The following is a 21847-nucleotide window of genomic DNA, read 5'->3' as shown; positions in this document are numbered from 1 at the left end:
AAAATATGGTGTTTGGGCTTGTGCAAGGTCTTTGTATTCTTTTGTGTTGTTGTGCTTCGTTACTTGTGAATTGGTTAAGGAAAAATTTGCTAAACAGATTGGCTAAAGCAGAACCAGGAACATAATCGTTACCGTAACATATTGATTCAATTTCATTAGATTCTTGGTTACGCCCAAGCACAGTGTTTTTTTTTCCTGGTGAGGTCGGTACACTTAATATCATGTGAAAATATATTAGAGTAATACGCCGACCTCGCTTTCCGGAGCAGCTTCACAACGTTGTTTCTAAGCTGCTCAAATTCAGCAAATACACTTAGGTCCTTGGTTTTAAGGAAGGTAGCGTAAAGTTGTTCTTTGGTTTCAAATTTATCGGGTGTATCCTTGCTTACCCAAGGTTACGGTATTTTGTGCCTCCGCTTAGCAATTTTTGTGGGAAAGCTTGCGTGATAAGCATTTTTCACTGCATTTAGAAATTCATCATATGCCTTATCTGAATCTTTGATGTTATATATGCACTCCCATATAACATCCTGCAGGGCTTCTTTAAATCGCGTCAAGTTTGCATCAAAAATATCTTGATAAATTTGTCTTTTTTACGGCAAACTGTGTCTATAACTAGAAAAACAGGTAAATGATCACTGATGTTACAAGCTATGGTGCCAGCGGTAGTTTTTTCCAGCATGGTATTCGTTAATAATAAACCTAACAAAGTTTCTGATGTGTCCGTTATTCTCGTTGCGCTTGTCGGAACAATATCAAAGCCGTACATACTGACAGTCGATAACAAAGCCATTTGCTTGGAATCGCGTTGAAGTAAATTAATATCAAAAATCACCTCTGACAACAAGTTTGAGAGTCTGCTCAGTTGAGAAACATATTAAGCGTTCAAAAAAACTAAAGAAATTGTCAGAACTGCTAGCGGACGGCCTATACAAGCCAACAAACATGTTGCTATTTGCACGGACCGCTACAGCTTCATAGTCATCAGTTACACATGTGTACTCTTTTTCAAGGTGGCAATCGATGCATTTTCGCGTAAGGATAGATACACCACCACCTTTTTTGTTGTTTCGCGTAACGAAGAAGTAAGCATACGGTGGTAGCACATACATCTCCGAGTCCTTTTCAACCAGGTTTCTGTTAATATAATCACAGAGAAGGGGAAGCTTACGCGATGAAAAAAAAGTTCTAAGTTATCTATTTTTGATTTTGCAGACCGACAATTGAGAGCAAGAAAAGGCAAAGAAGAATTTCATGCATTTACTTTTTCAGACAACTGGTGGGATAAGACAACCATATCGGATGATCACACAAGCAATGCTACTAAGTCAACCATTGCAACCATGTGCCTTTCTTGACAACAGTCGCTCGATCGCCAGTGGCCTTCCGCATAAGAATTTTGCCGTGCGCATGCCAGACAAAACGGAGGTTGTTTGCCGCCGCCCACACTTTTGTTGAGCGTAGTAGTTCTCGGTTATGTTTCGGTATATTTTCTAGGATTGAAGCATGATTCCTGACGTCTCTTAGCCTCTTTCGTTTAGCGTACCACATCTCCCTCTATATTTGACGGCTGAAACGAACAATTATACCTGGGGTTTTGTATGGCCTTGCGGAAAGTCTGGTGTATGGCAGTAATGTCATTATCTTTCAGGCAAGGTACTTCAAGGACAGGTGCAATTTCCTTCCCTTTACCGAGCAAATCTTCACCAGGTGTCGCAGGAATACCAAGAAACTCTAAATTTAGGCACCTGCTGCACCATTCGAGTTCATTGACGGCTTCCTGTAACTGCATCTGTATTTCGCTCAATTGCGCTTCATCAATCTTGTCCACTCTTTCTTTGAGCAACTGTATATCCTTGTCCTGTTTGTCTAGACGTTTCATGATGTCATCAAATGTTTGTGACATATGGTGAATGGATTCTTCTATTCCAAGAACAGATTCCCTTAGCGGTAATAGTTTCTTTAGCTTTTCTCCTATCATCGCCAGCTGTGAGGCAACATCGGTTGCTTCAGATGCTGAACTGGGAGTTCTTTTTTTTTTTCTGATACGCCGGCGGAGCTTGCTTTCCGACAAGATTCGCACTTCCATGTTTTCCGGTAGGTATCACTTTTCGAGCGCAGCACCTTTTGTGTTACAACGCAACAGCTTCCAGCATGGAAGGTAAACTGTTAATATGTTAATAACTAATTAACAGACACATGCCCGTATGTTTTGATTATATTTGCAACTGTGTACCACTAACAACAGTTTTTCCATACAAATATTTAGGCGTCATATTTACACCCACCTTGTCTTGGTCCAAACATATAGATTACATTTGCAGTAAAGCGTTAAAAAATCTTGGTTGCATCCGCCAAACTTTGTCTGCTGCTACGAAGGACACAAAATTAGTAGCATACAAAACACTGATTCGCCCAATTTTAGAATATACTTCCTCCGTATGGAACCCATATAAGCAATGCGAAATTAATTGTATTGAGTCGGTCCAGAGGAAGGCTATTCGTTTTGTTTACCGTCGCTTCGACCGAGACATTTCACCGCTGCTGAGCAGTAAAATTTCAATTCCGAGTAGAGCCGAGCATACCGCGCGGAACGAACATCACAAAATGTTTTCTCGTCCAAAACAAAGGATGCTGTGATAAATATTTTAGATCAACAAGCTATTAACGTTTTTGTTAACTTACAAATCGTTCTTGTTCGTTCATAGCCGACATAAACCAAGTTCTACAGTATTACACGTTACAAAGTACACAAAGAGGATTTCCTTTTCACACTCGTTCTTTATCAGCGGTACAATTTTCAGCACTATTTGGAATGTACTCACGTTGTTGAAATATTTTTGTCCATACCAGTACAATCAAGCAGGTATGTAGCATAGCTAAAACTGTCCCGGTTGCTTCAAGCGCGAACACCATACACATGCACATAAAATACAGCACTAGCGATACGCTTCCAATTTGCTGTTCATGGAGAGGAAACTAACGCCACAGGCATGTTGAACATGTAGAGGTCTTATCAAAATTCCACGGTCAGTTATAGATACATCTAAAAGCTCAATTACCAAACATATGCGTGCAGCTTCATTTACCAGGATGGAAGGGCTTGCATGATTCGTCCAGGAGAAAAGCAGCTCGAGACGATAGAATGAAGGTATACATCTAATAAAAGTTGCTGAACTATTGCGCTGAAAAAGCTTGCGAGATTTTATACGCAATTCCTGATTATTTTAAGTGTACGCGAGACTAGGAATAATGGGAAAGTCATGTTTCACCATATGAAGAGAGCTGGTAAACAACTGAACAATTATAGGCCTATTAGCTCGCTTTTGGTATTGAACAAAATATTCAGTACGATAATTTTGAATTGAATCAGCACTGCACTTGGCTTAAATCAGCCCAGATAACAGACTGGGCTTATAAAGGAACGAACAACGATGCATCACATCCATGTCACCATTCAGGTATTTAAGAAGTCCACGGAATTTATAAACTTCTCTAGATGGCTTTGATAGATTAGGAGAAGGCATTAGATTCAGTAGAGTATCTATTCAGTAGAGTATCATTAGATTCAGTATATTAGGAGAAGGCATTAGATTCAGTAGAGTATCTATTCAGTAGAGTATCATTAAATTCAGTATCTATCTAACGGTTTCCCCGCCAACTTGGGCCACTGGGTATATATGTGCCACTAGGTATGTGCCGCTCTTTAATGAATCTTTGAGATCGTTCTGTTTCCTGTGCTATACTGTTACACAAACAACAAAATAAATGACACTGACACACATGTGTGCAGTGATGTCATAGTAGTGATGTCATACCAACTAGCATCAGCCGAAGAGAGAGAGAGAAGTTATGAGACAAAGGCAGGGAGGTATAACGAAGCTGAGCCCGGTAGGCTAACCTGCACTGGGGAAGGGGGAACTCGGGGATTCAGAGAGAAGACGGAAGGTAGAAGTTCACACTTTGCACAGTTACACAGACAAGCGTTCGTCGCTGAGTTAGTCACAGGCGGTCATACAGGCTGGTGCATTTCAAAAAACGCAACCGCGCCTTTGTGGCCTTGCACATAGCAGACAAACGATGGCACGGGCCCAATATCTTCTCCTATGTAAAAGGCCGGTCATCTAAGTGCCCCAAAGCTGTCCGAAGGGCCTTCCTCTCATCCTCGTATGTGGGGCAGTCACATAAGAGATGTTTCGTGGTTTCCAGAACACCACATGTGCTGCAGTTGGCACTGTCCGCCATTCCAATTATAACGGAATGAGTAGGCGTTTGTAAAAGAAAAGAAACTCCTATTGAAGATGACACAGTAGCGTTTCTTCTTGTCAGTTAAAACCCGGTAAAAGTTGCAATTTCAAATGTGGGTCCATGACATACCTATAGGCGCGGGTTGCTAAAATCCGGTGTATTCCATTTTCTTAGAGTTGCATTATGGGCAAGACCACTGAGGTTCCGCGCTGCATCCGTTCACGGTATCGAGGTTCTTTCACATTCACCATGTGCCTCACAGGCAGCTTTGTCGGCATATTCATGGCCAGGGATGTTGCAGTGCCCAGGTAGCTACTGAAATACAATGTCATGGTTTCTGTCCACGCTTGATGGTAGCTTAATCGTATCTCTGTTACCAATTGTTCATGTGGGCGGCGGTGCCGAGCTCATTAGAGTGACTGCAGGGCTGTCTTTGAGTCTCAGAATATAGCCCATGGGTTTGGTGTCTGTTTATGCACACCAAGCACTGCACTACGGAGCGCGGCTAGTTCAGACCCTGTCGATGTTGGGACGTAGCTGATCTTGAACTTCTTGCAGAATGACGGCGACTGAATAATTAGTGCACCAGTAGAGCTGGTTAGAGTCGAAGAGTCATCTGTATAAATGTGAATTCGATTGGAGTTGGAATCATACAGTAGATGTAGAGCGGCTTGATTCGGGGCACAAATTGGCAAGTCGGACTTCTTTCTAACTTCTGGAATGGAAACCCTGATTGTGGCTGCCGGAGACACCACAAAGGTCCAGGCGATCTTGCTGCAGGCGTGAAGTCTGATGGAAGAAAGGACCGGTAGGAGGCTACAATTCCCGAAAAAGCTGCACCTGGTGTACTTTCCGAAGGAGAAGCAAGGCGTTAAGACCGTAGCCGGGAAAGGTGTCGAAGATGACTTTTAAGAGTGCCTGTGGTGACATACGTACTGATGTAATGTTCTCTGGCGATGGCAATTGCGGCGACTGTTGAAGCGCAGTGTGGTAGTTCAAGACAGGTTCTAAGCACTTGAGCTTGCATGCTCTCAATCACTCTGCGGTTTGTGCTCCGGTGCTGTCACATCGTCGGTCCCCATGCTTTTCCAGCGATGGCGTTGAAAAGCTGACTGATCGACAGACAGGAGTGTATCCCTTAGGAGAGGTTGCGGTCGACGATGACCTCTAAAAATTTATGGGTTCTCTTGTATAAGATAGGCTGGTCATTAATACACACCGGGTATCCAGCCAACGATTTTCGCGTGAAGACGACTAATGCGAATTTTTCTGCTGAAACGCCGAGGCCTTGTATCTGAAGATAAGTAGACGTCATCGTTGCAGCCTTCTGTAACCTGGCGCGAACTTGCGGGCGAGGTACTCCTGAAGAACAGATGCAGATGTCATCTGCGTAAATGAGGCAGCTTTATTCAATCTCTTTGAGGCCAACTTGTGTAATTGAGCACTGGCTATTGACTATGTGGCGTACTTCAACGACATCAGTTGATCCGTTTCGGCACCAACTTATGGTACCGGGTATGTGCCAGCGCTTATGAGCCGCTCATCAATTAATCTGTTTCACCCCGACTTCAGTCACTGGGTATAAAAACTTGGTATCGGACACAATTCAGCTGGCCTCTTTGATGTCAGTTGGAGCCACCAGGTATGAGCCGTTCCAGTTACCCGCTGGGAGAGGCCTTCGTCCTGCAGTGGACATAAAATAGGTTGATGAATCTAATGTCCCGCTCTTCAATGAACCTCTTTACAACAACTTGGGTCACTAGGTGTGTGCCACAAGGTATGCGCCACTCTTCAAGAAGAAGAACGTAAACTTTGTTATCAAATCAAACAGATTTGAGTCCGGCGTCTTTTGAGTGGGTCTGGGCACCCGCCGCGGACGCGGTTCCGAGACCTTGTCTCGAAGCGGCTTCCTGCAGGCTCGCTGGACGGCCCAGAGTTGTACTGCCAGGCCGCTCTTCAAAGAAGGTCTTTTACTTCTACTTAAGTCACTAGCTACGTGTGCTCTAGCTACTTGGGTCACTAGATATATGCAGCTCTTGTACGAAACTTTTTGACACAAACTTGCGTCGCCAAGTATGAGCCACTGGTTATGTGCCGCTCTTCAAAGACCAAAAAAATTCATTTATCTTTCTCCGTTGCTGGGCGGACTCAAACCCACGTCATATATATTCAGAAAATCTTGTTTGAATGCATATTCACACACGCTCCACGCTGGAAGTTGGCAGCGCCAGATGGCCCAGTATGTCCGGAGGAAATGAAGTCACTGGAACGACCTCATACATATTGGAGCCGCACGTCGGCGGTTACAATATGGTGTGTCGACACATAGTGTCAATGCTCATCGCACTAACGTCGACATTCATTGTGAGATGGGTTCTGCGATATTCTCTCTGGAAATTCACGTACTTATATACCATGTACTCACTCGCCCACCGATCGGTGGCTCAATGAACTAACACAAGACATCTGCGGTCTTGTTCTTGTCCCTGTGTGCTTGCGCTGAAATGCTTTGCCATGTCATTGTCTATATGAATAGCTGGCGCCAAAAGTTTATGTTGACTGGGATGCCTGTTTCGAAACCTGTCAGCGGCGCTTGCACTAATTGAATGCAGGTAGCTCGTGCCACTTTTTGGGATAATTGTCGGCAGTATCTGCGCATCATACATTGTGACCTGCGCGAAACTGCACCTTGTTAAACAAAGAAAGAGAAGGACCTACTACAGTTAGTACATTTTATGCGCTGCATAATTCTTAGAATTTGGGGAACGTCACTTGTAAATTATCGCGCTTCTCAACCGCGCTATGCGCCCGCGTGTACAGCACTTCCAGACACACGCCTTGTATATGGCATCGGGGACAGTCATGAAATCGGTAGAGTAGTCTCAAGACCGAGAAAAAATAATATATCATTTATATATTTAACCATAACTTATACACTGACCAATGAACTTACACACCGACCAATGCGCTTCTAAGCTGACCAATTCTCCTTGTATGATATCAGGGAAAGCCATGGAATTGCTACAGAGTAGCCATAAGATTGAGAAAAACCCTATGTTATTTATCTCTGTAACAATCCTGCAAGGCCTGCTGCACAGCAAAAGGGGTGCCGTAACCCCTGGGTTGTACGCGCATCTTGTACATGTCAGGGAATAAACCCCCTTTCGTTGATACTACGGCTGGAATCGTCTTCACACCTCGCCGGTGAGTCGGGGAACTCGCCGCAGTGCCCATTTGCGTGGGACGCGGAGTGCATGGGGACGAGCTATATGTCTCTTTATAGCTTAACTAGACTGTACCGGGCACGCTATAGCCCGAACCCCAATAAATTTGAAGGTGTGGGCAACTTTGCTTGTTAGGACGTAAGCTGCTGCATGTTTTTCTTTCTCCAACCATCTTTCTCCATTATTTCTTTCTCCAATTAACTCCAACCATGCGCCTGCAGAATAGTTTCGCACATTCGTCTAAACGCTCCAGATTCTGCCTTTTTTATTAATTGTAAAAGAAACAAGCCTGTGTACGACTAAAACATGCTACGGCTACTACTACTAAGACAATAATAACTTTCGTTACTGTATATTTTCGTGACATTGAACTCTTATCTGATAGCGACTTCAAGGCCTAATGAATGATATGACGATTTTTATCTACGTGATCAGTGAAGTTGTGTGTATAATCATAGTACCAGTGTTGGGTCGAGAACTTGTGTTCGACCAACAGGCTCCAGCAAGGTTTATGATAATTGAGTACTAGTTGAAAACAATAAAAAACTGATTTAAAGTATTTATTCAGTCGAAATAACTGTACAAAAACCTGCAGACTTGGTTATTTGCCCAGACTAACAGTCATCACCTCGTTTCAAGGGTCACCGATGGTTTCTTTGGGCTCCCTTGGCTATTAGCACTGATCTGCGACGCTCACTATGGTTCTTTTTTCAAGCCACAAACTCCCAACTCATTCACTAGTCCAACATCCCTCTTGGAGCTGTCTTCAAGGCAAGCGTGTGCTTGCGTGAACTCAGAACAAAGCCGAACATTCAGCGGGTGTCTCGGGTGATCATTTATCGTGCTGTGTGACAAATCGCGTGAAGCTTGCAAAATGACCTCGTGGTCTTGAAACGGATGCTTCGAGTGGCGCCTCCATGGCACCGTGCCACAACATGAAAAAAACGAAAGTAATAAAAAGAAAGAATAAAAGGGAAACTGACTGAAATTAATACACCGCGCTGAGCCCGAACACGTGCTGCGCTCTTGTGGCAGTCCTCTTCAATCACTCTTCCTCTTCTGTATTCCACTTCGCAGGCCATGATGCCTCTTGTCTCCACTGCCGTGGTCATCGGCATCGCGATGGCCGTAGCAGACCCGGTCGTCGTGACGGAGAACGGCAAGGTCCAGGGAACAACGGTGACCATTTTCAATGGAACGAGTGTAGTGGACGCCTACCTTGGGATACCGTACGCTACACCACCGGTCGGAGAACTTCGTTTCAAGGAACCGAGTCCACCCGTCCCATGGGAACCGTACACGCTGCAAGCAACGAAAAAGAGCTCGGCATGCATACAGTTCTCGCCAGCGAACCCGCTGCCACCTTGGGTAGAAACTGAAAACGAACAGAGCGAGGACTGCCTCTACCTGAATGTATGGACGCCACGGGAAAAGGAAAACGCCACGGAAAACTTGCGAAACGTGATGGTGTGGATCCATGGCGGGGGTTTCAATTTCGGGTCAGCCTCAATGGATGTCTACGACGGTGCGGTCCTGGCAGCTGCGGGAGACGTGGTCGTCGTGTCGATGAACTACCGTCTAGGAATATTCGGATTCCTCGCACTGCCAAACGACAGGACGCCAGCTGTGGGGAACCAGGGACTCCTGGACCAAGTGCTCGCCCTGCGCTGGGTGCAGGAAAACATCGTAAACTTTGGCGGCGACCCGAAGCGAGTGACGTTGTTCGGCGAGAGCGCCGGCGGGTGGTCCATCGCGTACCACGCCATCTCGCCCATGGCACGCTCGCTCTTCCATAGAGGCATCGTCCAGAGTGCCGGAGTCCTGGTCCAGCAACTTGCTGACTCATTCAGTACAGCGGAGACGAAGGCAATGCAGGTGGCCGATAGCGTCGGGTGCCTACCAGAAACGGATGACGCCAGCATCGTTGGTTGCCTGCAAAACAAGAGCGCCCACCACCTGGCCATCATGGAGGCCATCGTGTGCACTCAGCACATGGTGTGCTTCACCGCCGTCTACGGCGACCAGTACCTGCCGAATGACCCTGTGACAGCCGCAGACGTGAGCGTACCCAAGGAATTCCTGCTCGGCAACGTGGAAAACGAAGGCTCTGTGTTCGCTAGCCTGTGGTATTGGATGCAGTTTCCGTTCCATAGTGCCATGAACGTCGGCAAGCAGGACATGCTGTACTTCTTCATGAAAACCTTCTCGTTCATGCCAGATATAGTGGCGAGAGCGGTGTACAACTTGTACGTCGGAGCGCTTCGGGAAACCGAGTACCCCAAACTGCGGTCGGAACTTGGCCACGCCATTGGCGACGCTTTCCTTCGCTGTCCCGAGGTGTTCTTCGGCGAGAAATTGTCGCTGCACAATTCGCACGTCTACTACTACAACATGGTGTATCACTCGGCGACAGCCACCCACCTTGATCCCTGGTTTGGTCTGACACACTTCGAGGACGTGCAGTACGTGTTCGGAATGCCGCTCAGGGACCGTCCTCCGAAGAAGTACTCGCCGGCTGACGCGGAATTTAGCCGCCACGTAATGAACATATGGGTGACCTTCTCAAAAACTGGGTAACCACGATTTATTGGCCCATTTTCTCGCGCAATCTTGTCTATATCTGACGCGTGCTGACCTCAATGCGATCAATGCGACCTGCACTAAACGTGTATTGTAGAGAGAGTGTCTAATAAGCGGCCGAATATGAGACTTCTCACAGAACAGATTTGCAAGAACTCGTCTAAATATTATTCTAAGTAAAGAAAATTTTAATTGGCGCCGATTCAACGGATATTATGAATCAATCGAAAAATATTAAAATTATACGATCAACAAAAAGTGTTGTGGCAAGACATACTAAACTTGCTGTAGGGAATGCCTGCTGATCTAGCAAGCATCCCCAGATGCATTAGAAGCGTGCAACATCCTGCAACAGCGCAGTTATTCGTAGTCTCGTTACTCTTCCCGAGCGGTCGGGAATTACTTGCATTTTTTCCAGCAAATCTTCCAATATAGATAGCGAAGTATAGAATTGACCGTAGTTATGTAACGTCGATGTTGTCTAAATTCGTCGCTAGTGGCGTGCCGTTATAAGAACAGTTTCGTCAGGTATAATGCAATGTGCCACTCAGGAAGCCTCTGGGAAACTATGTGTTGCAATGTGTCGATAATATAGCCTTCTACTGCCTCGGCTCCACCTCTAACACAGTTAGTTTTCTGTGACGAATATAGTGAACCGCGTTCACCTGTCAATCCACCATTTTTCTTTTGTGACTACCACCTGTGAAACTCAACACTCACCCACTCTCTACCTTCCACAGCACACCGAACGTCAACTAGACCAAACCGCCATCCTTTGTCTTACTGCGTAAACGATCACTCCATGTACGAAAGCCAGGAAGCACTCGGAATTGTTTGTGTTCGCCGCTGTCGCTACTTTTACGGGACCTTAAAGACAAATTTAAACGAAGCTACAGTATTAAATCACATTTTTGGAATTTAAAAGTGGCTAGCATCACCATTATCGATGTTTTCGAAATGAATGTGAGGATCGAAAGGATGTGAGAACGAGATACGCGCGGCGAAGACACCTCGATATTTCCGCATTAGGTCATCATGGCGCATAGACTTTGTCCGCGCATATTCGAACGCTAGTTAACTGTTTCTCATATGAGCTGCGGCACTGTATTCTGCTATAAGCACCATCGGCAACATTCATTCATTCATTCATTCATTCATTCATTCATTCATTCATTCATTTTATTTGTTATTCACAACATGGCGTACATATTGTGAAATGAGCCAAGAATAAATGCCGTTTCATTACGGCTTGACAAAAATCTTGGTCCCCTTGGCATTGACGGCAACGAAGCAACACAGAAACAAAAGGTAAAAAGAAAACAATAATAACCTGACTTTTTACGACTGACACGGTGCAAATTTAACAATAGAACAGAAGTAACACATTCAACACAGAGACTTTTCTGACGAAACTGTGTATAGTATATGTGCTATGCATTAGGAACATGCGCATGTGAGTTAATAAAGCAACGCCTTCAGTCTACAGAAGTTTAGGTCTAGAACAGCTATTTCTGCTTTTATGTGTGCATTTAGCAGTCGAGGCAGGTTATTCCTTAGGATCTGAAATCCATAATTAGTGCGACATTTTGAAACTTTCCAGCGGTCAGTTTTTCTTGTGTTATAGGCCGCGTCGCCTAATAATTCTATGTTAGATATGTATAAAAACAGCGTACGATTTTCCTTAATGCTAAGCTTATATTCGCGCAGGAGTACATATTAGTTACTGGAATGCCCTTTAGATTTTTGAAGATTTGTTCAGTGGAATGAAGCCTTGGAAGATCAATAATTATTCGTAATTTTTTTGCGTTCTTAAAAGACTACTAAGGCTTTTGTCGGTCGTTGTGCCCCAAGCTAAATGAGAATAATTTATGTAGGATGAAAATAAGGCATAGTAAATATCTAGTTTTGCAGACATCGGAAATCTATAACGATTTCGTTCAAGAGTGGCTGTTATTGAACATAATTTCCTCAAGTAATCTCCCCGTAACAATATGATTTACGTGGTAATTCCTGTGCAACGTCTTAGGGAAGTAAACACCTAATACCGTAATACTTTCGACCACCTCGATCTTTGTTAATATGAACAAAAAGTTCGTGAAATGGCAACTTCAGCGAACTTTTCCATCGCAGAAATTAAATTCCTCAAGATTTGTTCCTCAACAACTCCGGAAGAATTGAAATTAACTGAAAGGAAAAATGAAGAGCCCATATACGCAAACATATATCCACGCGACAGCGTCGAAGTTAAATGCACGGCGAGGCATTTCTGATGGCCTACATCTACTAATCCGAGTATTCGGAAAACACAAACAAAACTCATGTTAAAACCTACCAGAAAGCTTCATTTTTACTTTAAGTAGACCTGGCTGTCAGCATCCTCCCTTCCTTTATGCAACCCCACCCCGACACCCCTGACTGTCAGGCAGCTGACAGGCAGCTAAACTAAAACGCAGTCCTGGAAACAGAAATGTGACACGTTGTTACTGCCATCCCCCTTTCTTCCACTTTGTGTTTTGCCCATATCCTTTCGAAAGAAAGTCCGTCAATAACCTTGATCGCGTCGATGTGTTCTAGGTGGTTAGAAGTCTGGGAACTGCTGGTCTTACTGGATACTTTCCGTCCTTCGGGAGGCTTATTTTGTACGATGATAATGAAAATTATGGTCATGGTTCATTTAAACAATTGTTGTCCTCTGCTGCAGGGTTCCGCCTATGGTGGAGGGCGATGCGTGGCCTCTATTCGATGCTAAGGACCACAAGGTGGTTAGCCTGGACCACAACCGCACCTACACGGAAACGCTGCGGCAGCTGGAGCGGTGCCGCTTCTGGGAGGCGCTACACAAGCCCAACCTCCAAAGTGAACTCTCCGACTGCCTCTGAAAGCCATCGTTCTGCACACGCTGCAAAGTAGTGTACCGTACACCACCAAAAGTCACGCGGACGCAATCTGACTGTGCGACAAACACCCCCGTTAACACATGCGCTTCAATGATTTGATCTGAACAAAAACGAAAAAAGTGTTTTTTTTTCTCCTCCTAGTGCTCTGCTACTGCGTTTAAACATAAGAAGGCCCTGGAGAGGGTTTTAGGGATTCTTCGTAGTCACAGCATGCAGTTTTCTGTTACACTTGGGCCTAGCAGCTCTTCCGCGCTGACTGGCATTTGGCTCGTGTCCGCAGTACTTTGCCTAACGTCCAGTTTTTGCTCTTCCGCCAGATAACTTCCTCAGAAGAGATGTCTACTCTTTCTATTTTATTGGCTCAATTAGAGGCTTCAATTTATGCCTGTGTTTGATAGGTTTGAAGTACGGATGCTAGCTTTACGGAGGACTATGCGCTGCCGCAACTCGCGCTTAGTTCCGCTTAGCTCCTTAGCTCATGTCATTTCGATCTTGGTATTTGAGTATGATTTCCAGTTGCTCATATTCCTCAGTTTCGTAATTTTTCTGGCACAAGATCGCCATTGCCTTCACTACGCTTTTTGAGAGGTGCTAAAAACTGAATAACTGAATGTGCGCGTTCTTACGGCGATTCAGCAAATTATTAGAGGCTTCATTTAGAAAGCGTCTGGGCACTTCTTTTCAATGCCTAAAACAGTAAATTATGCGTCTGAGTGCCCATACGATGCCCCAGCAGTCAGTCGTACTAACATTCATGTTATACACTAATACAGGTTGAATTAAATCTCAGTTTAACATGACATCTCTGAAGAATACCAGGCACTAATATAAAGGCTCTCAAAATCAACAGTTTAAATCTTTCTAATCCGTAAATGCATAACAATTCCACAATACTTAGTAAAGGAAACACAATGTCAATCATGGGTGTGCATCGCGCCTTGCATTTGCAAGTGTTTGGATGTGAAATGCAATGCAGTGTAGGCAGATTTTACAGTGTGCTGACGTTCGAACAAACAGCAAAAGATGAGAAGAAAAAGAAAAGAAACAACGCCATGCTTATACATGTAAGTGAAGCTTGACGAGGCTTGGATTTAATTAAGAAGCCTAATAAGAGCTGAGCGAGTAAATTGCGTGTTCTGGCTTACAGTGCGAATTCTCCTATATTCAGTTGAAGAACGTACAATGATAACTTAATCGATGTTGAGTAATAAAAAGGTGCAGCTATACTGCCACATTTTTGGTTTTCTGAGAAAGGAATGCACACAAAAAGGGAAACAAATACAACGATCTGTAGTACGCAACCTTAGTCGTTATGAACTACTTTACTACACGATTGTGCGACGTCCTTTGCCGATAATAATCTGTTTTTCGATTTAATCACAAGCTACACAACCCAAAATACTTTTGAATACACCAACAGCAAGTAACGTCTCAGTTTGCCTTTATTTCTCTATGCCTCGTCTGAAGTAGATACAGATCTGAGTTGTTTTTCAACCCATGTGTTGTGATTAATGGGTCTCTATTGCTGATGGAAAATCTGTCATAACGCCATTATTTGGCCGAGTTGGTTGAGTTCACGGTCATGTAAATGCGCTCCACAGATAAGGACAATAAAATTGAAGGACGAGACACACAGACAAACCAATTTCTGTCTGTATATATCTGACCACAAAGTTTTCAAACATACCACTTGAAAGTAAGCGCTCTGTGGTCTCGACTTTCAATTCTATTACCCCTGTTTGTTAACCGCATTTACAAATTCATCTATCATTACAACGGGCGGCAACATGAACTTGGCACTGATGCCCCTGCCAGCACCAAGAAATGCCAGGCATCCACAGAACATGTGTCAACAGTCATCTGGCCATGACGCCGCGTGAAAATAAAGAGTACACTCGAGTAGTAGAAAAGCAGAAGAAAAAGAAATAGCTCCTGCTTTGTATTTATTGCTGTTATTGTTGTCACTATCTCTGATTAAATTGCTCTGACACAGTTGCTATATTATGTGCAGTGTGGTTTCAGTGAGCATGAATCTGTTCATGCTTGCGTTACTTTCCCACGACATCAGCTATTATTAAGAGTGAGAAAAGATGCATGTACACGTTTTGCTTTTTTCTTGATTTTTCATTTTTTTTCAAGAGTATTTAAACTTATGCAATGGCAACGGGTAGGCAGTTACACTGTCAGAAAAGTATAAATGACGTCCTATCAAGTGACCATCCCACGGAGTTCGTGTCTTGACATACAAGCTTACAATGACACCACCTGCAAAAAACCCTCACCCGCGCAATCTCTGGTCAGTGCAATTTGCAGTTGGTGTCATCAGAATTAAGCTCCCATCTTATTTCCTAAGAAAGACAACCCTGAGCCAGCAAGCGTGTTTCCCGACTGCTCGGCTAAAATACGTTGTCTGGACAGCAGAACTCGGACGGTTAATGGTTCATTACGGCTACCCAGTTATTAGTGGGCGTCAGCTCTACACCTTAACTTATCCAGCTAAAGGTGACATGAACTGTCCATTTTTCGTTCTCAGATTTTGGATGCGCTTCCAGCTTGTCTTAGTCTGCGATGGCTGAATTTGTCAGTGAAGTTGCAGTAAATATATGCTACGTGTGTTCGGAGGTTTTGCAATGGCAATATTTATAATAAAAAAACGTAACTTCTTGGTAAATTATACATATGAATTCAAATGTCTGTCTTCCATCTTTTTAATAGATGTACGTAACTGCGATTAATTCCATAGGACAGCTTGTACTACCGCGCATCATCGAGACACACTAATTGACACCCACTGTGGTCAATTCATCCGCTTAAAATGTCGCTACCTTCGTACAAGTGCAGCAGGCTGGTTATCTGCTTATATAAAAGCCACCATATTTTAATAACAAACTTTCCTGAAAGGCTATAGGTTTGGGCTCGTTGACAATGCACCATGATAACAAGCACATGGTTGAACAAACGGATCAATAAGACTAAGCGCTGAACTCCCAACGAACGTCAATTCAGACATACACGCTTATGTATATATGAAATGAAACGCAGCCAGCGCGTAAACAAAGTAGTAAATTGAGTCCACAAGTAACAAGTAAAATAACACATACATGGTCGGAAGGTCGGAAGGCAACAAATTACACAAGTGTTTACCTATGGAGGCGTCCATCAAAGCACGTGAGTCCTTCTCGGCATTGTCACTTTAAAGGCTCCTCACCAGGCTTGGCCATTTTAATCAAACAAATGTATAACGCATAAATGATGCGCTGATGAGCATGTCCGCCCAGTATTACGGCGCTGCGCGCGTTGAGAACGGCTGAAATTTCAAACTAAACGCCGCGCGCCTTCCCTCTCAAAGAAGCGCGTTCCCAGCCAGAGTATCTAGGTTGCACGCACAAATGCCTATTCGCAGTGCGTGTCTCCTTAGTCGTCATGACTAAACGACCAATGCTCAAGGCGCAAGGCGCAAGGCCGAAAAAAGGAAGATAAGGAAAAAATGGAGGACGCTTAAGCTTGCAATGATAGATGATAACGCGATAGCGTTATCGGGACCCGTTCGCATCGAATCGTTCCCATACGTTAAGTAGGCTTCATTCACTGCAACACAGAACGTGGGAAAGCCAGCATACAAAGTCCAAGCTTACACTGATCCCCTTAAAGTCGGCTTCACTTTCAAACTGAAATGCGTTGCTGGAAAGACAAACCTTTTTTCCAGGGGCAATATAAGTGCATGGCCTTATATTAAAATGTGAAGGCCCTAGCACCTTTCTTATTATTTTATTAATTGTTTGCTGTTGCCCTAACGCGCGCAGGTCTGGTAGAAATGCTGGAAAAGGGGTTTGTGTTTGAGTTTTCTCCTAGCAGAATTAGGTTTTCTCGTACATTCAAATTACAATCCGTCGCCGATTGGTAAACAATCTGACGGCGAATCCGACGCCGAATGGTAAAGTCGTACTTTACCATTCTGAAAGATTTCACTGTGAGAAATTCAATTTTTGTTCACCAAAACCTTGCACCACGTGGAGGGCCTGCGCGGTCGATGTGGTTGGATGATTTTCTCCGCCACCCGCGATCACACTCCGGTTGCCAACGCCGGAGTTTCTGCGACACGGGGCCCTAAACGCTGTCGCATTAAAACAGGAGATGGAGCTCGACGCATTGGTACGCCCCTTGGCTCCGGTATGGGAGAAGCCAGGGAAGAAACACGGTCTAGGAACGCTCCTAGAGGGACTGTTAATGGTAACAGAGGCTCGAGCCAGTTGCCTAAGGACCAAAACATACCGGAGCAAATATTCGGAACTAGATGAGGCATGTGTATGCTGCAGTAAAGGTCCAGAGACCACTCAGCACATCCTAATGGAATGCGACGGGATCCACCCAGCGAGAACCGTAGCTAGGTAACTTGCAACTCCCAGAAGCGCTTGGGTTTAAAGTGGAAGGAAACATCAACAGATAAGCCGTAGAGATAAGCAAGAGACGATTAGAGTACTGGTGAAAAAAAAAGCAGCGAAAAGATGAATACGACCTGATCTCTCAAAATCATAGGTAGCGGTAAAGGTAAATTGAAAAAGAATAATGAGAGGTACACAAAAATGCTAGATAAAGAACATGTATAGTATACCTGATTAAATCAAGCAGGCTAGGTGACTATTTGTCGCCGCCCCGTTTCAAAGGGCATGCCAATAAATCATCATCATCATCATCGACAGTTAATTTTTTTCTATCTCCTTCAGTATAAAAGGCAGACGTACCCGCGACGGTGAGAGACAGAATAGTAGTTCCGCCGTTACCCAAAAACATGCATCCGGAACATCACGTCGATAGAAGAAACAAGAGAGCGCACGACCTGCAAAGGAAATTCGGCAACTGCAAAGAAGCGGTCTTCGTGGACGCGGCCCGATATGCACGCAGGCGCGGCTACGTGGCCGCGGCAGTCGATTGCGAAGGCAAATGCAAGACGAGCGTTACGGTGCAAACCCCACATGTCGAGACAGCCGAGGAGGTGGCCATTGCCCTCGCAGTGGCCACCACCGAGGCCGAAATAGTCATCAGCGACTCGCAAACAGCGATACGTAACTATGCTAACGGCCGGGCCTCCCGAGAGGCACTGCGAATACTAAGGAATAACGGGGGCAAAATCCGAAACAAAAGCGACACGTTCATCATATCGACGCCCGCACACACCCGCACCCCACTGGCCGGCAACGAGGCGGCACACGCGGCGGCTCGAGAGCTCACGAACCGAGCCGTTGCGGAAGCCTTGGCCGATGCCACATGTGTGGGGGAGTGGGAGTGGGGGGAACGTATGACTAGCTATAATGAAATAACGCAGCACTATAAGCTCAGTAGACGCAAATACCCACCACCACATAACAAATTAAGTAAGAAGCAGGCAGTTGCGTGGAGACAACTGCAAACACACACGTACCCAAATCCAGTGATCTTTCGTCTATGTTTCCCAGATCTTTATTCGACGGATAAATGTAGGGCATGCGATGCCAGGGCCAATCTGTGACACGTGCTATGGGAATGCTCGAGTTTAAACGACGAAATAAACAGGAACCACGAGGACAGGGCGCGCTGGGAGGCGGCTCTGCTCAGCTCCACATTAGAAGATCAACTCTGGGCCGTCCAGCGAGCCGAGGAAGCCGCCCGAGCCCAAGAGCTGGCAGCCGAAGCCTAGGCCGGGGCTAAGACCCGCCCCGACTTAACTTCGCAGGACCCTCAATAAAGTTGTTCAATTCAAATTCCTTCAGTAATGAACGGATGTCAAAAATTATTTTGTTGAAGAGCTCCTTGGACGGCGTTTTACAGCTTCCAGTGTAAAACTAAAATTTGCAATGGGGCGAGGGGCCCTTTAAATTCGCACAAAGAAACCGTTTAACGCGTACATCCCCTGTGTTAAGTGTTTTGTTCTTTTTTCTTTTTTTGCTTCTTTTTCTCAGATCTTAATTCCGATAGATAAAATATATTGACCTAGGTTTCTATGACACCAAATATTGTTCTTACGTTAACCACGCGTGTGCGCGTGCTTTATGCATACACGATCCAATACGTTGTTGTTGCCCTTTTCGTCAGGCCACTCTTAGCTACAGTTAAACCAGGTAAACCAGTTAAACTTCGATTTAACAAAATCAGCAGCACCCCCCACAATTATTTCACTAAAGTGAGAAATAAGTTCAACTGTTCGCACTTATAAAGCTCGTGCGAAAAACATATATTATTAAAGAGCAAAAAAAAAAAACTAGCAAATTCGTCGGCCCTTCCACTCCGTGAAGATGGTTAACCAGCGAAGCTGAAACGAGCGGCCCCAGTGTCTATCACCTGGTTAATCCCGAGGGTTCATTAAAGTATTTCTCAATTATTAGGTTACACACACATTCGGCTGCGATGGAGAGAACGACGTCACTGACGATATGCCCACAATCCACCGTTGTCGCTTGCGTTCGAATGTCTCGAGTTTGCTCGGCAGCGTGGTTAGCAGCATTCGCCTGCCATTGCCGCTTGCAATTTTTCGAAATTAAATTACTTCAGAATTAAATATGTCCGTGACTTAAGACAATGAATGGCTCATACCTCCTTAAGCAATGGCTCATACCCCCGTAAACGCGGCCTCCCCATTACGGCGACAGAAGAGAACTATAATTCTACGATTGCATTAATGATGAGCGGCAACGCAGCCAGCTGTGGAAGCAGACGACGACGACGACGAACGCGGGAGCAGTGGCACGAGCACGAGCGTAACCCGAGGGGCGCCAACGAGCCAGCTGCGAAAGAAGACGACGACGCTCTAGCCAATGCTGATGATGATAGTTTTCTGTACACAGGCGATTTCGCCTAGCCATAACAAACATATAAAGCTTCACTTTAACAATTTCTCCGCAGCGCACGGACCTAAGACACTAGAGAGAGAGAGAATAAACATCTTTATTATGTAAATGCAGCTTTGGAGAGGTGTCCTCATTCCAGAATGCCTTGAGCTCGGGCCGCGTCCTGGGCCCTCGCAATCAGCCGTTGCTGATCTTCGAGGTCGGAGCTGGCCAAGGCTCTCTCCCAAAGCTTGTTTGTGTGGTAAGGGCTCGGACGATTGAGTGGCGCCTCTCTGCAACCCCCTACTATGTGCCTGAGGGACCCGGGCTCTGCGCAGAAGCGGCATTGCGGAGAGAATTGTGTAGGGCCTATGGGGTGGTTTCTGGTTGGGTGGGGGAATGTATTAACCTGTAGAGCTCGGAGGAATCGCTCCTGCTCTCTAGGTAGTGACTTGTGTGGGGGTGCATATTGATACATGCATATTGCGTGTTTCCTATGGACGATGCGCGCGGGCGCCCAGACGAAGAAGACGAATTGCGCTTTGCTCTCGAGCTGTCGGCTGAACTGGCCAGCGCTGCAGCTATCCTGTGTAAATATATTTTGTAAATAGTCTCCAGTACTCAATCCTTCGTTCGCGTAACATTTTGGTGGAGCGTGCCGTTCCCCGTCCTCGCCACGGAGCTCCGCAGCGGCCGCACCGTCCAGCTTTCCACCATGGCTCCCGCTGACGAGACCTCATCTGCTCCTACTACTCCGACTCCACCCACAACGTACGTCACGGTTGCCACTCCCCTCGATCCTGGCATATTCTCCGGCCAAGATAATGTCGACGTTGATGACTGGCTCGGCATGTATGAGCTTGTTAGCCGCAACAACCGCTGGGACCCTACCATTATGCTCGCGAACGTCCTCTTCTACTTGGACGGAACGCCTCGTGTCTGGTTCCGGACACACGAGGAGGAGATCTCCAGCTGGGATGCTTTCAAGGAGAAGCTCCGCGACCTTTTTGGAAATCGGACCGGTCGGCAGCTGGCTGCTAAGAAAGAGCTTGCTACTCGAGTGCAGTCTTCTACTGAATCGTATGTCTCGTACATACAGGACGTGCTCGCTCTTTGCCGAAAAGTCGACGCGAACATGGTCGAAGTTGACAAGGTAGGCCACGTTCTCAAAGGGATCGCGGACGATGCGTTCAACTTGTTGATATTCAACAATGTGTCCACCATCGACGTCATTATCAAGGAATGCCGCCGCTTTGAGCTCGCCAAAAGCCGCCGCGTCATTCCGCAGTTCTCCCGGCTCCCTAACACGGCTGCGACGTCCTCCTGCGTCGCCATTACCGCTTCACCCCCGTCCAATGAGACCGTCACACGTATTGTTCGCCGCGAGCTCGAGGCTGTAAGTCCTGCCCCGTTCCATCCGCGCCCAGTTGACCCCACCATTGACCAACCAGCCCCGGCGATCTCCCTCATTCAGGAAGTTGTGCGGCAAGAATTTGCCAACCTCGGTTTTCCTGCTGCCTGCTCCGTCTCGCGACCTGACGCCCGACTGGTGCCGACAGCTGCGCCTAGCACCAATCTGTATTCCCCTCCCAGATACCGCAACCCTACAGAGTGGAGAACTCCGGATGACAAGCCCATTTGCTTCCGTTGTCACCGCATTGGCCACGTCGCTCGCCACTGCCGCACCTCCTGGATATCGCCGTATTCGAGCTACTTCTCCCCGTCTCCGCGCCCATATGCCGACCCTCGCCGCTACTCGCCTCGCCGTATGCCTTCTACCTCTGACGTATCCATCGATGACAGTCGTCCCGCTCGCTCACCGTCACCTCTGCGCCGTCGGTCCCCGTCGCCCCAGCCACGCCGCTATTCGTCGCCGACCAATTATGGGTCTTCCCGGACGGAAAACTAGACCATGCAGCTCCTGGGGGTAGCGCTGCATTATCTTCGTCGTGTCAAAATCCCCCATTGACGCTCCCAACGAACCAGAACTTACTTGATGTCCACGTCGACGGTGTCCCTTTGACGGCGTTAATAGATACTGGAGCCCAGGTGTCCATAATGAGTAATAACCTCCGTCGTCGATTGAAAAAGGTTCTCA

General features: G+C 46.0%; 1 protein-coding gene across 2 annotated transcripts in view; it reads left to right on the top strand.

Moving 5' to 3' along the window:
* LOC119455678 (cholinesterase) overlaps positions 1-15385 on the top strand; it is an 87056-nt gene extending 71671 nt beyond the window's left edge. For both annotated transcript variants that reach the window (XM_037717104.2, XM_037717103.2), the window contains exons 2-3: positions 8550-10045; positions 12754-15385. In XM_037717104.2, the coding sequence (XP_037573032.1) occupies positions 8553-10045; positions 12754-12931 (1671 nt within the window). In that variant the 5' untranslated portion in view covers positions 8550-8552 and the 3' untranslated portion in view covers positions 12932-15385. The remainder of the gene's footprint in view (positions 1-8549; positions 10046-12753) is intronic.
* The last annotated feature ends 6462 nt before the right edge of the window (positions 15386-21847 follow it).

This window comes from Dermacentor silvarum, chromosome 6 (genome assembly GCF_013339745.2).
Source record: "Dermacentor silvarum isolate Dsil-2018 chromosome 6, BIME_Dsil_1.4, whole genome shotgun sequence".
Classification (NCBI taxonomy): domain Eukaryota; kingdom Metazoa; phylum Arthropoda; class Arachnida; order Ixodida; family Ixodidae; genus Dermacentor; species Dermacentor silvarum.
Note: the sequence above shows the minus strand (reverse complement) of the source record. Positions and strands in the feature narration are given on the sequence as shown.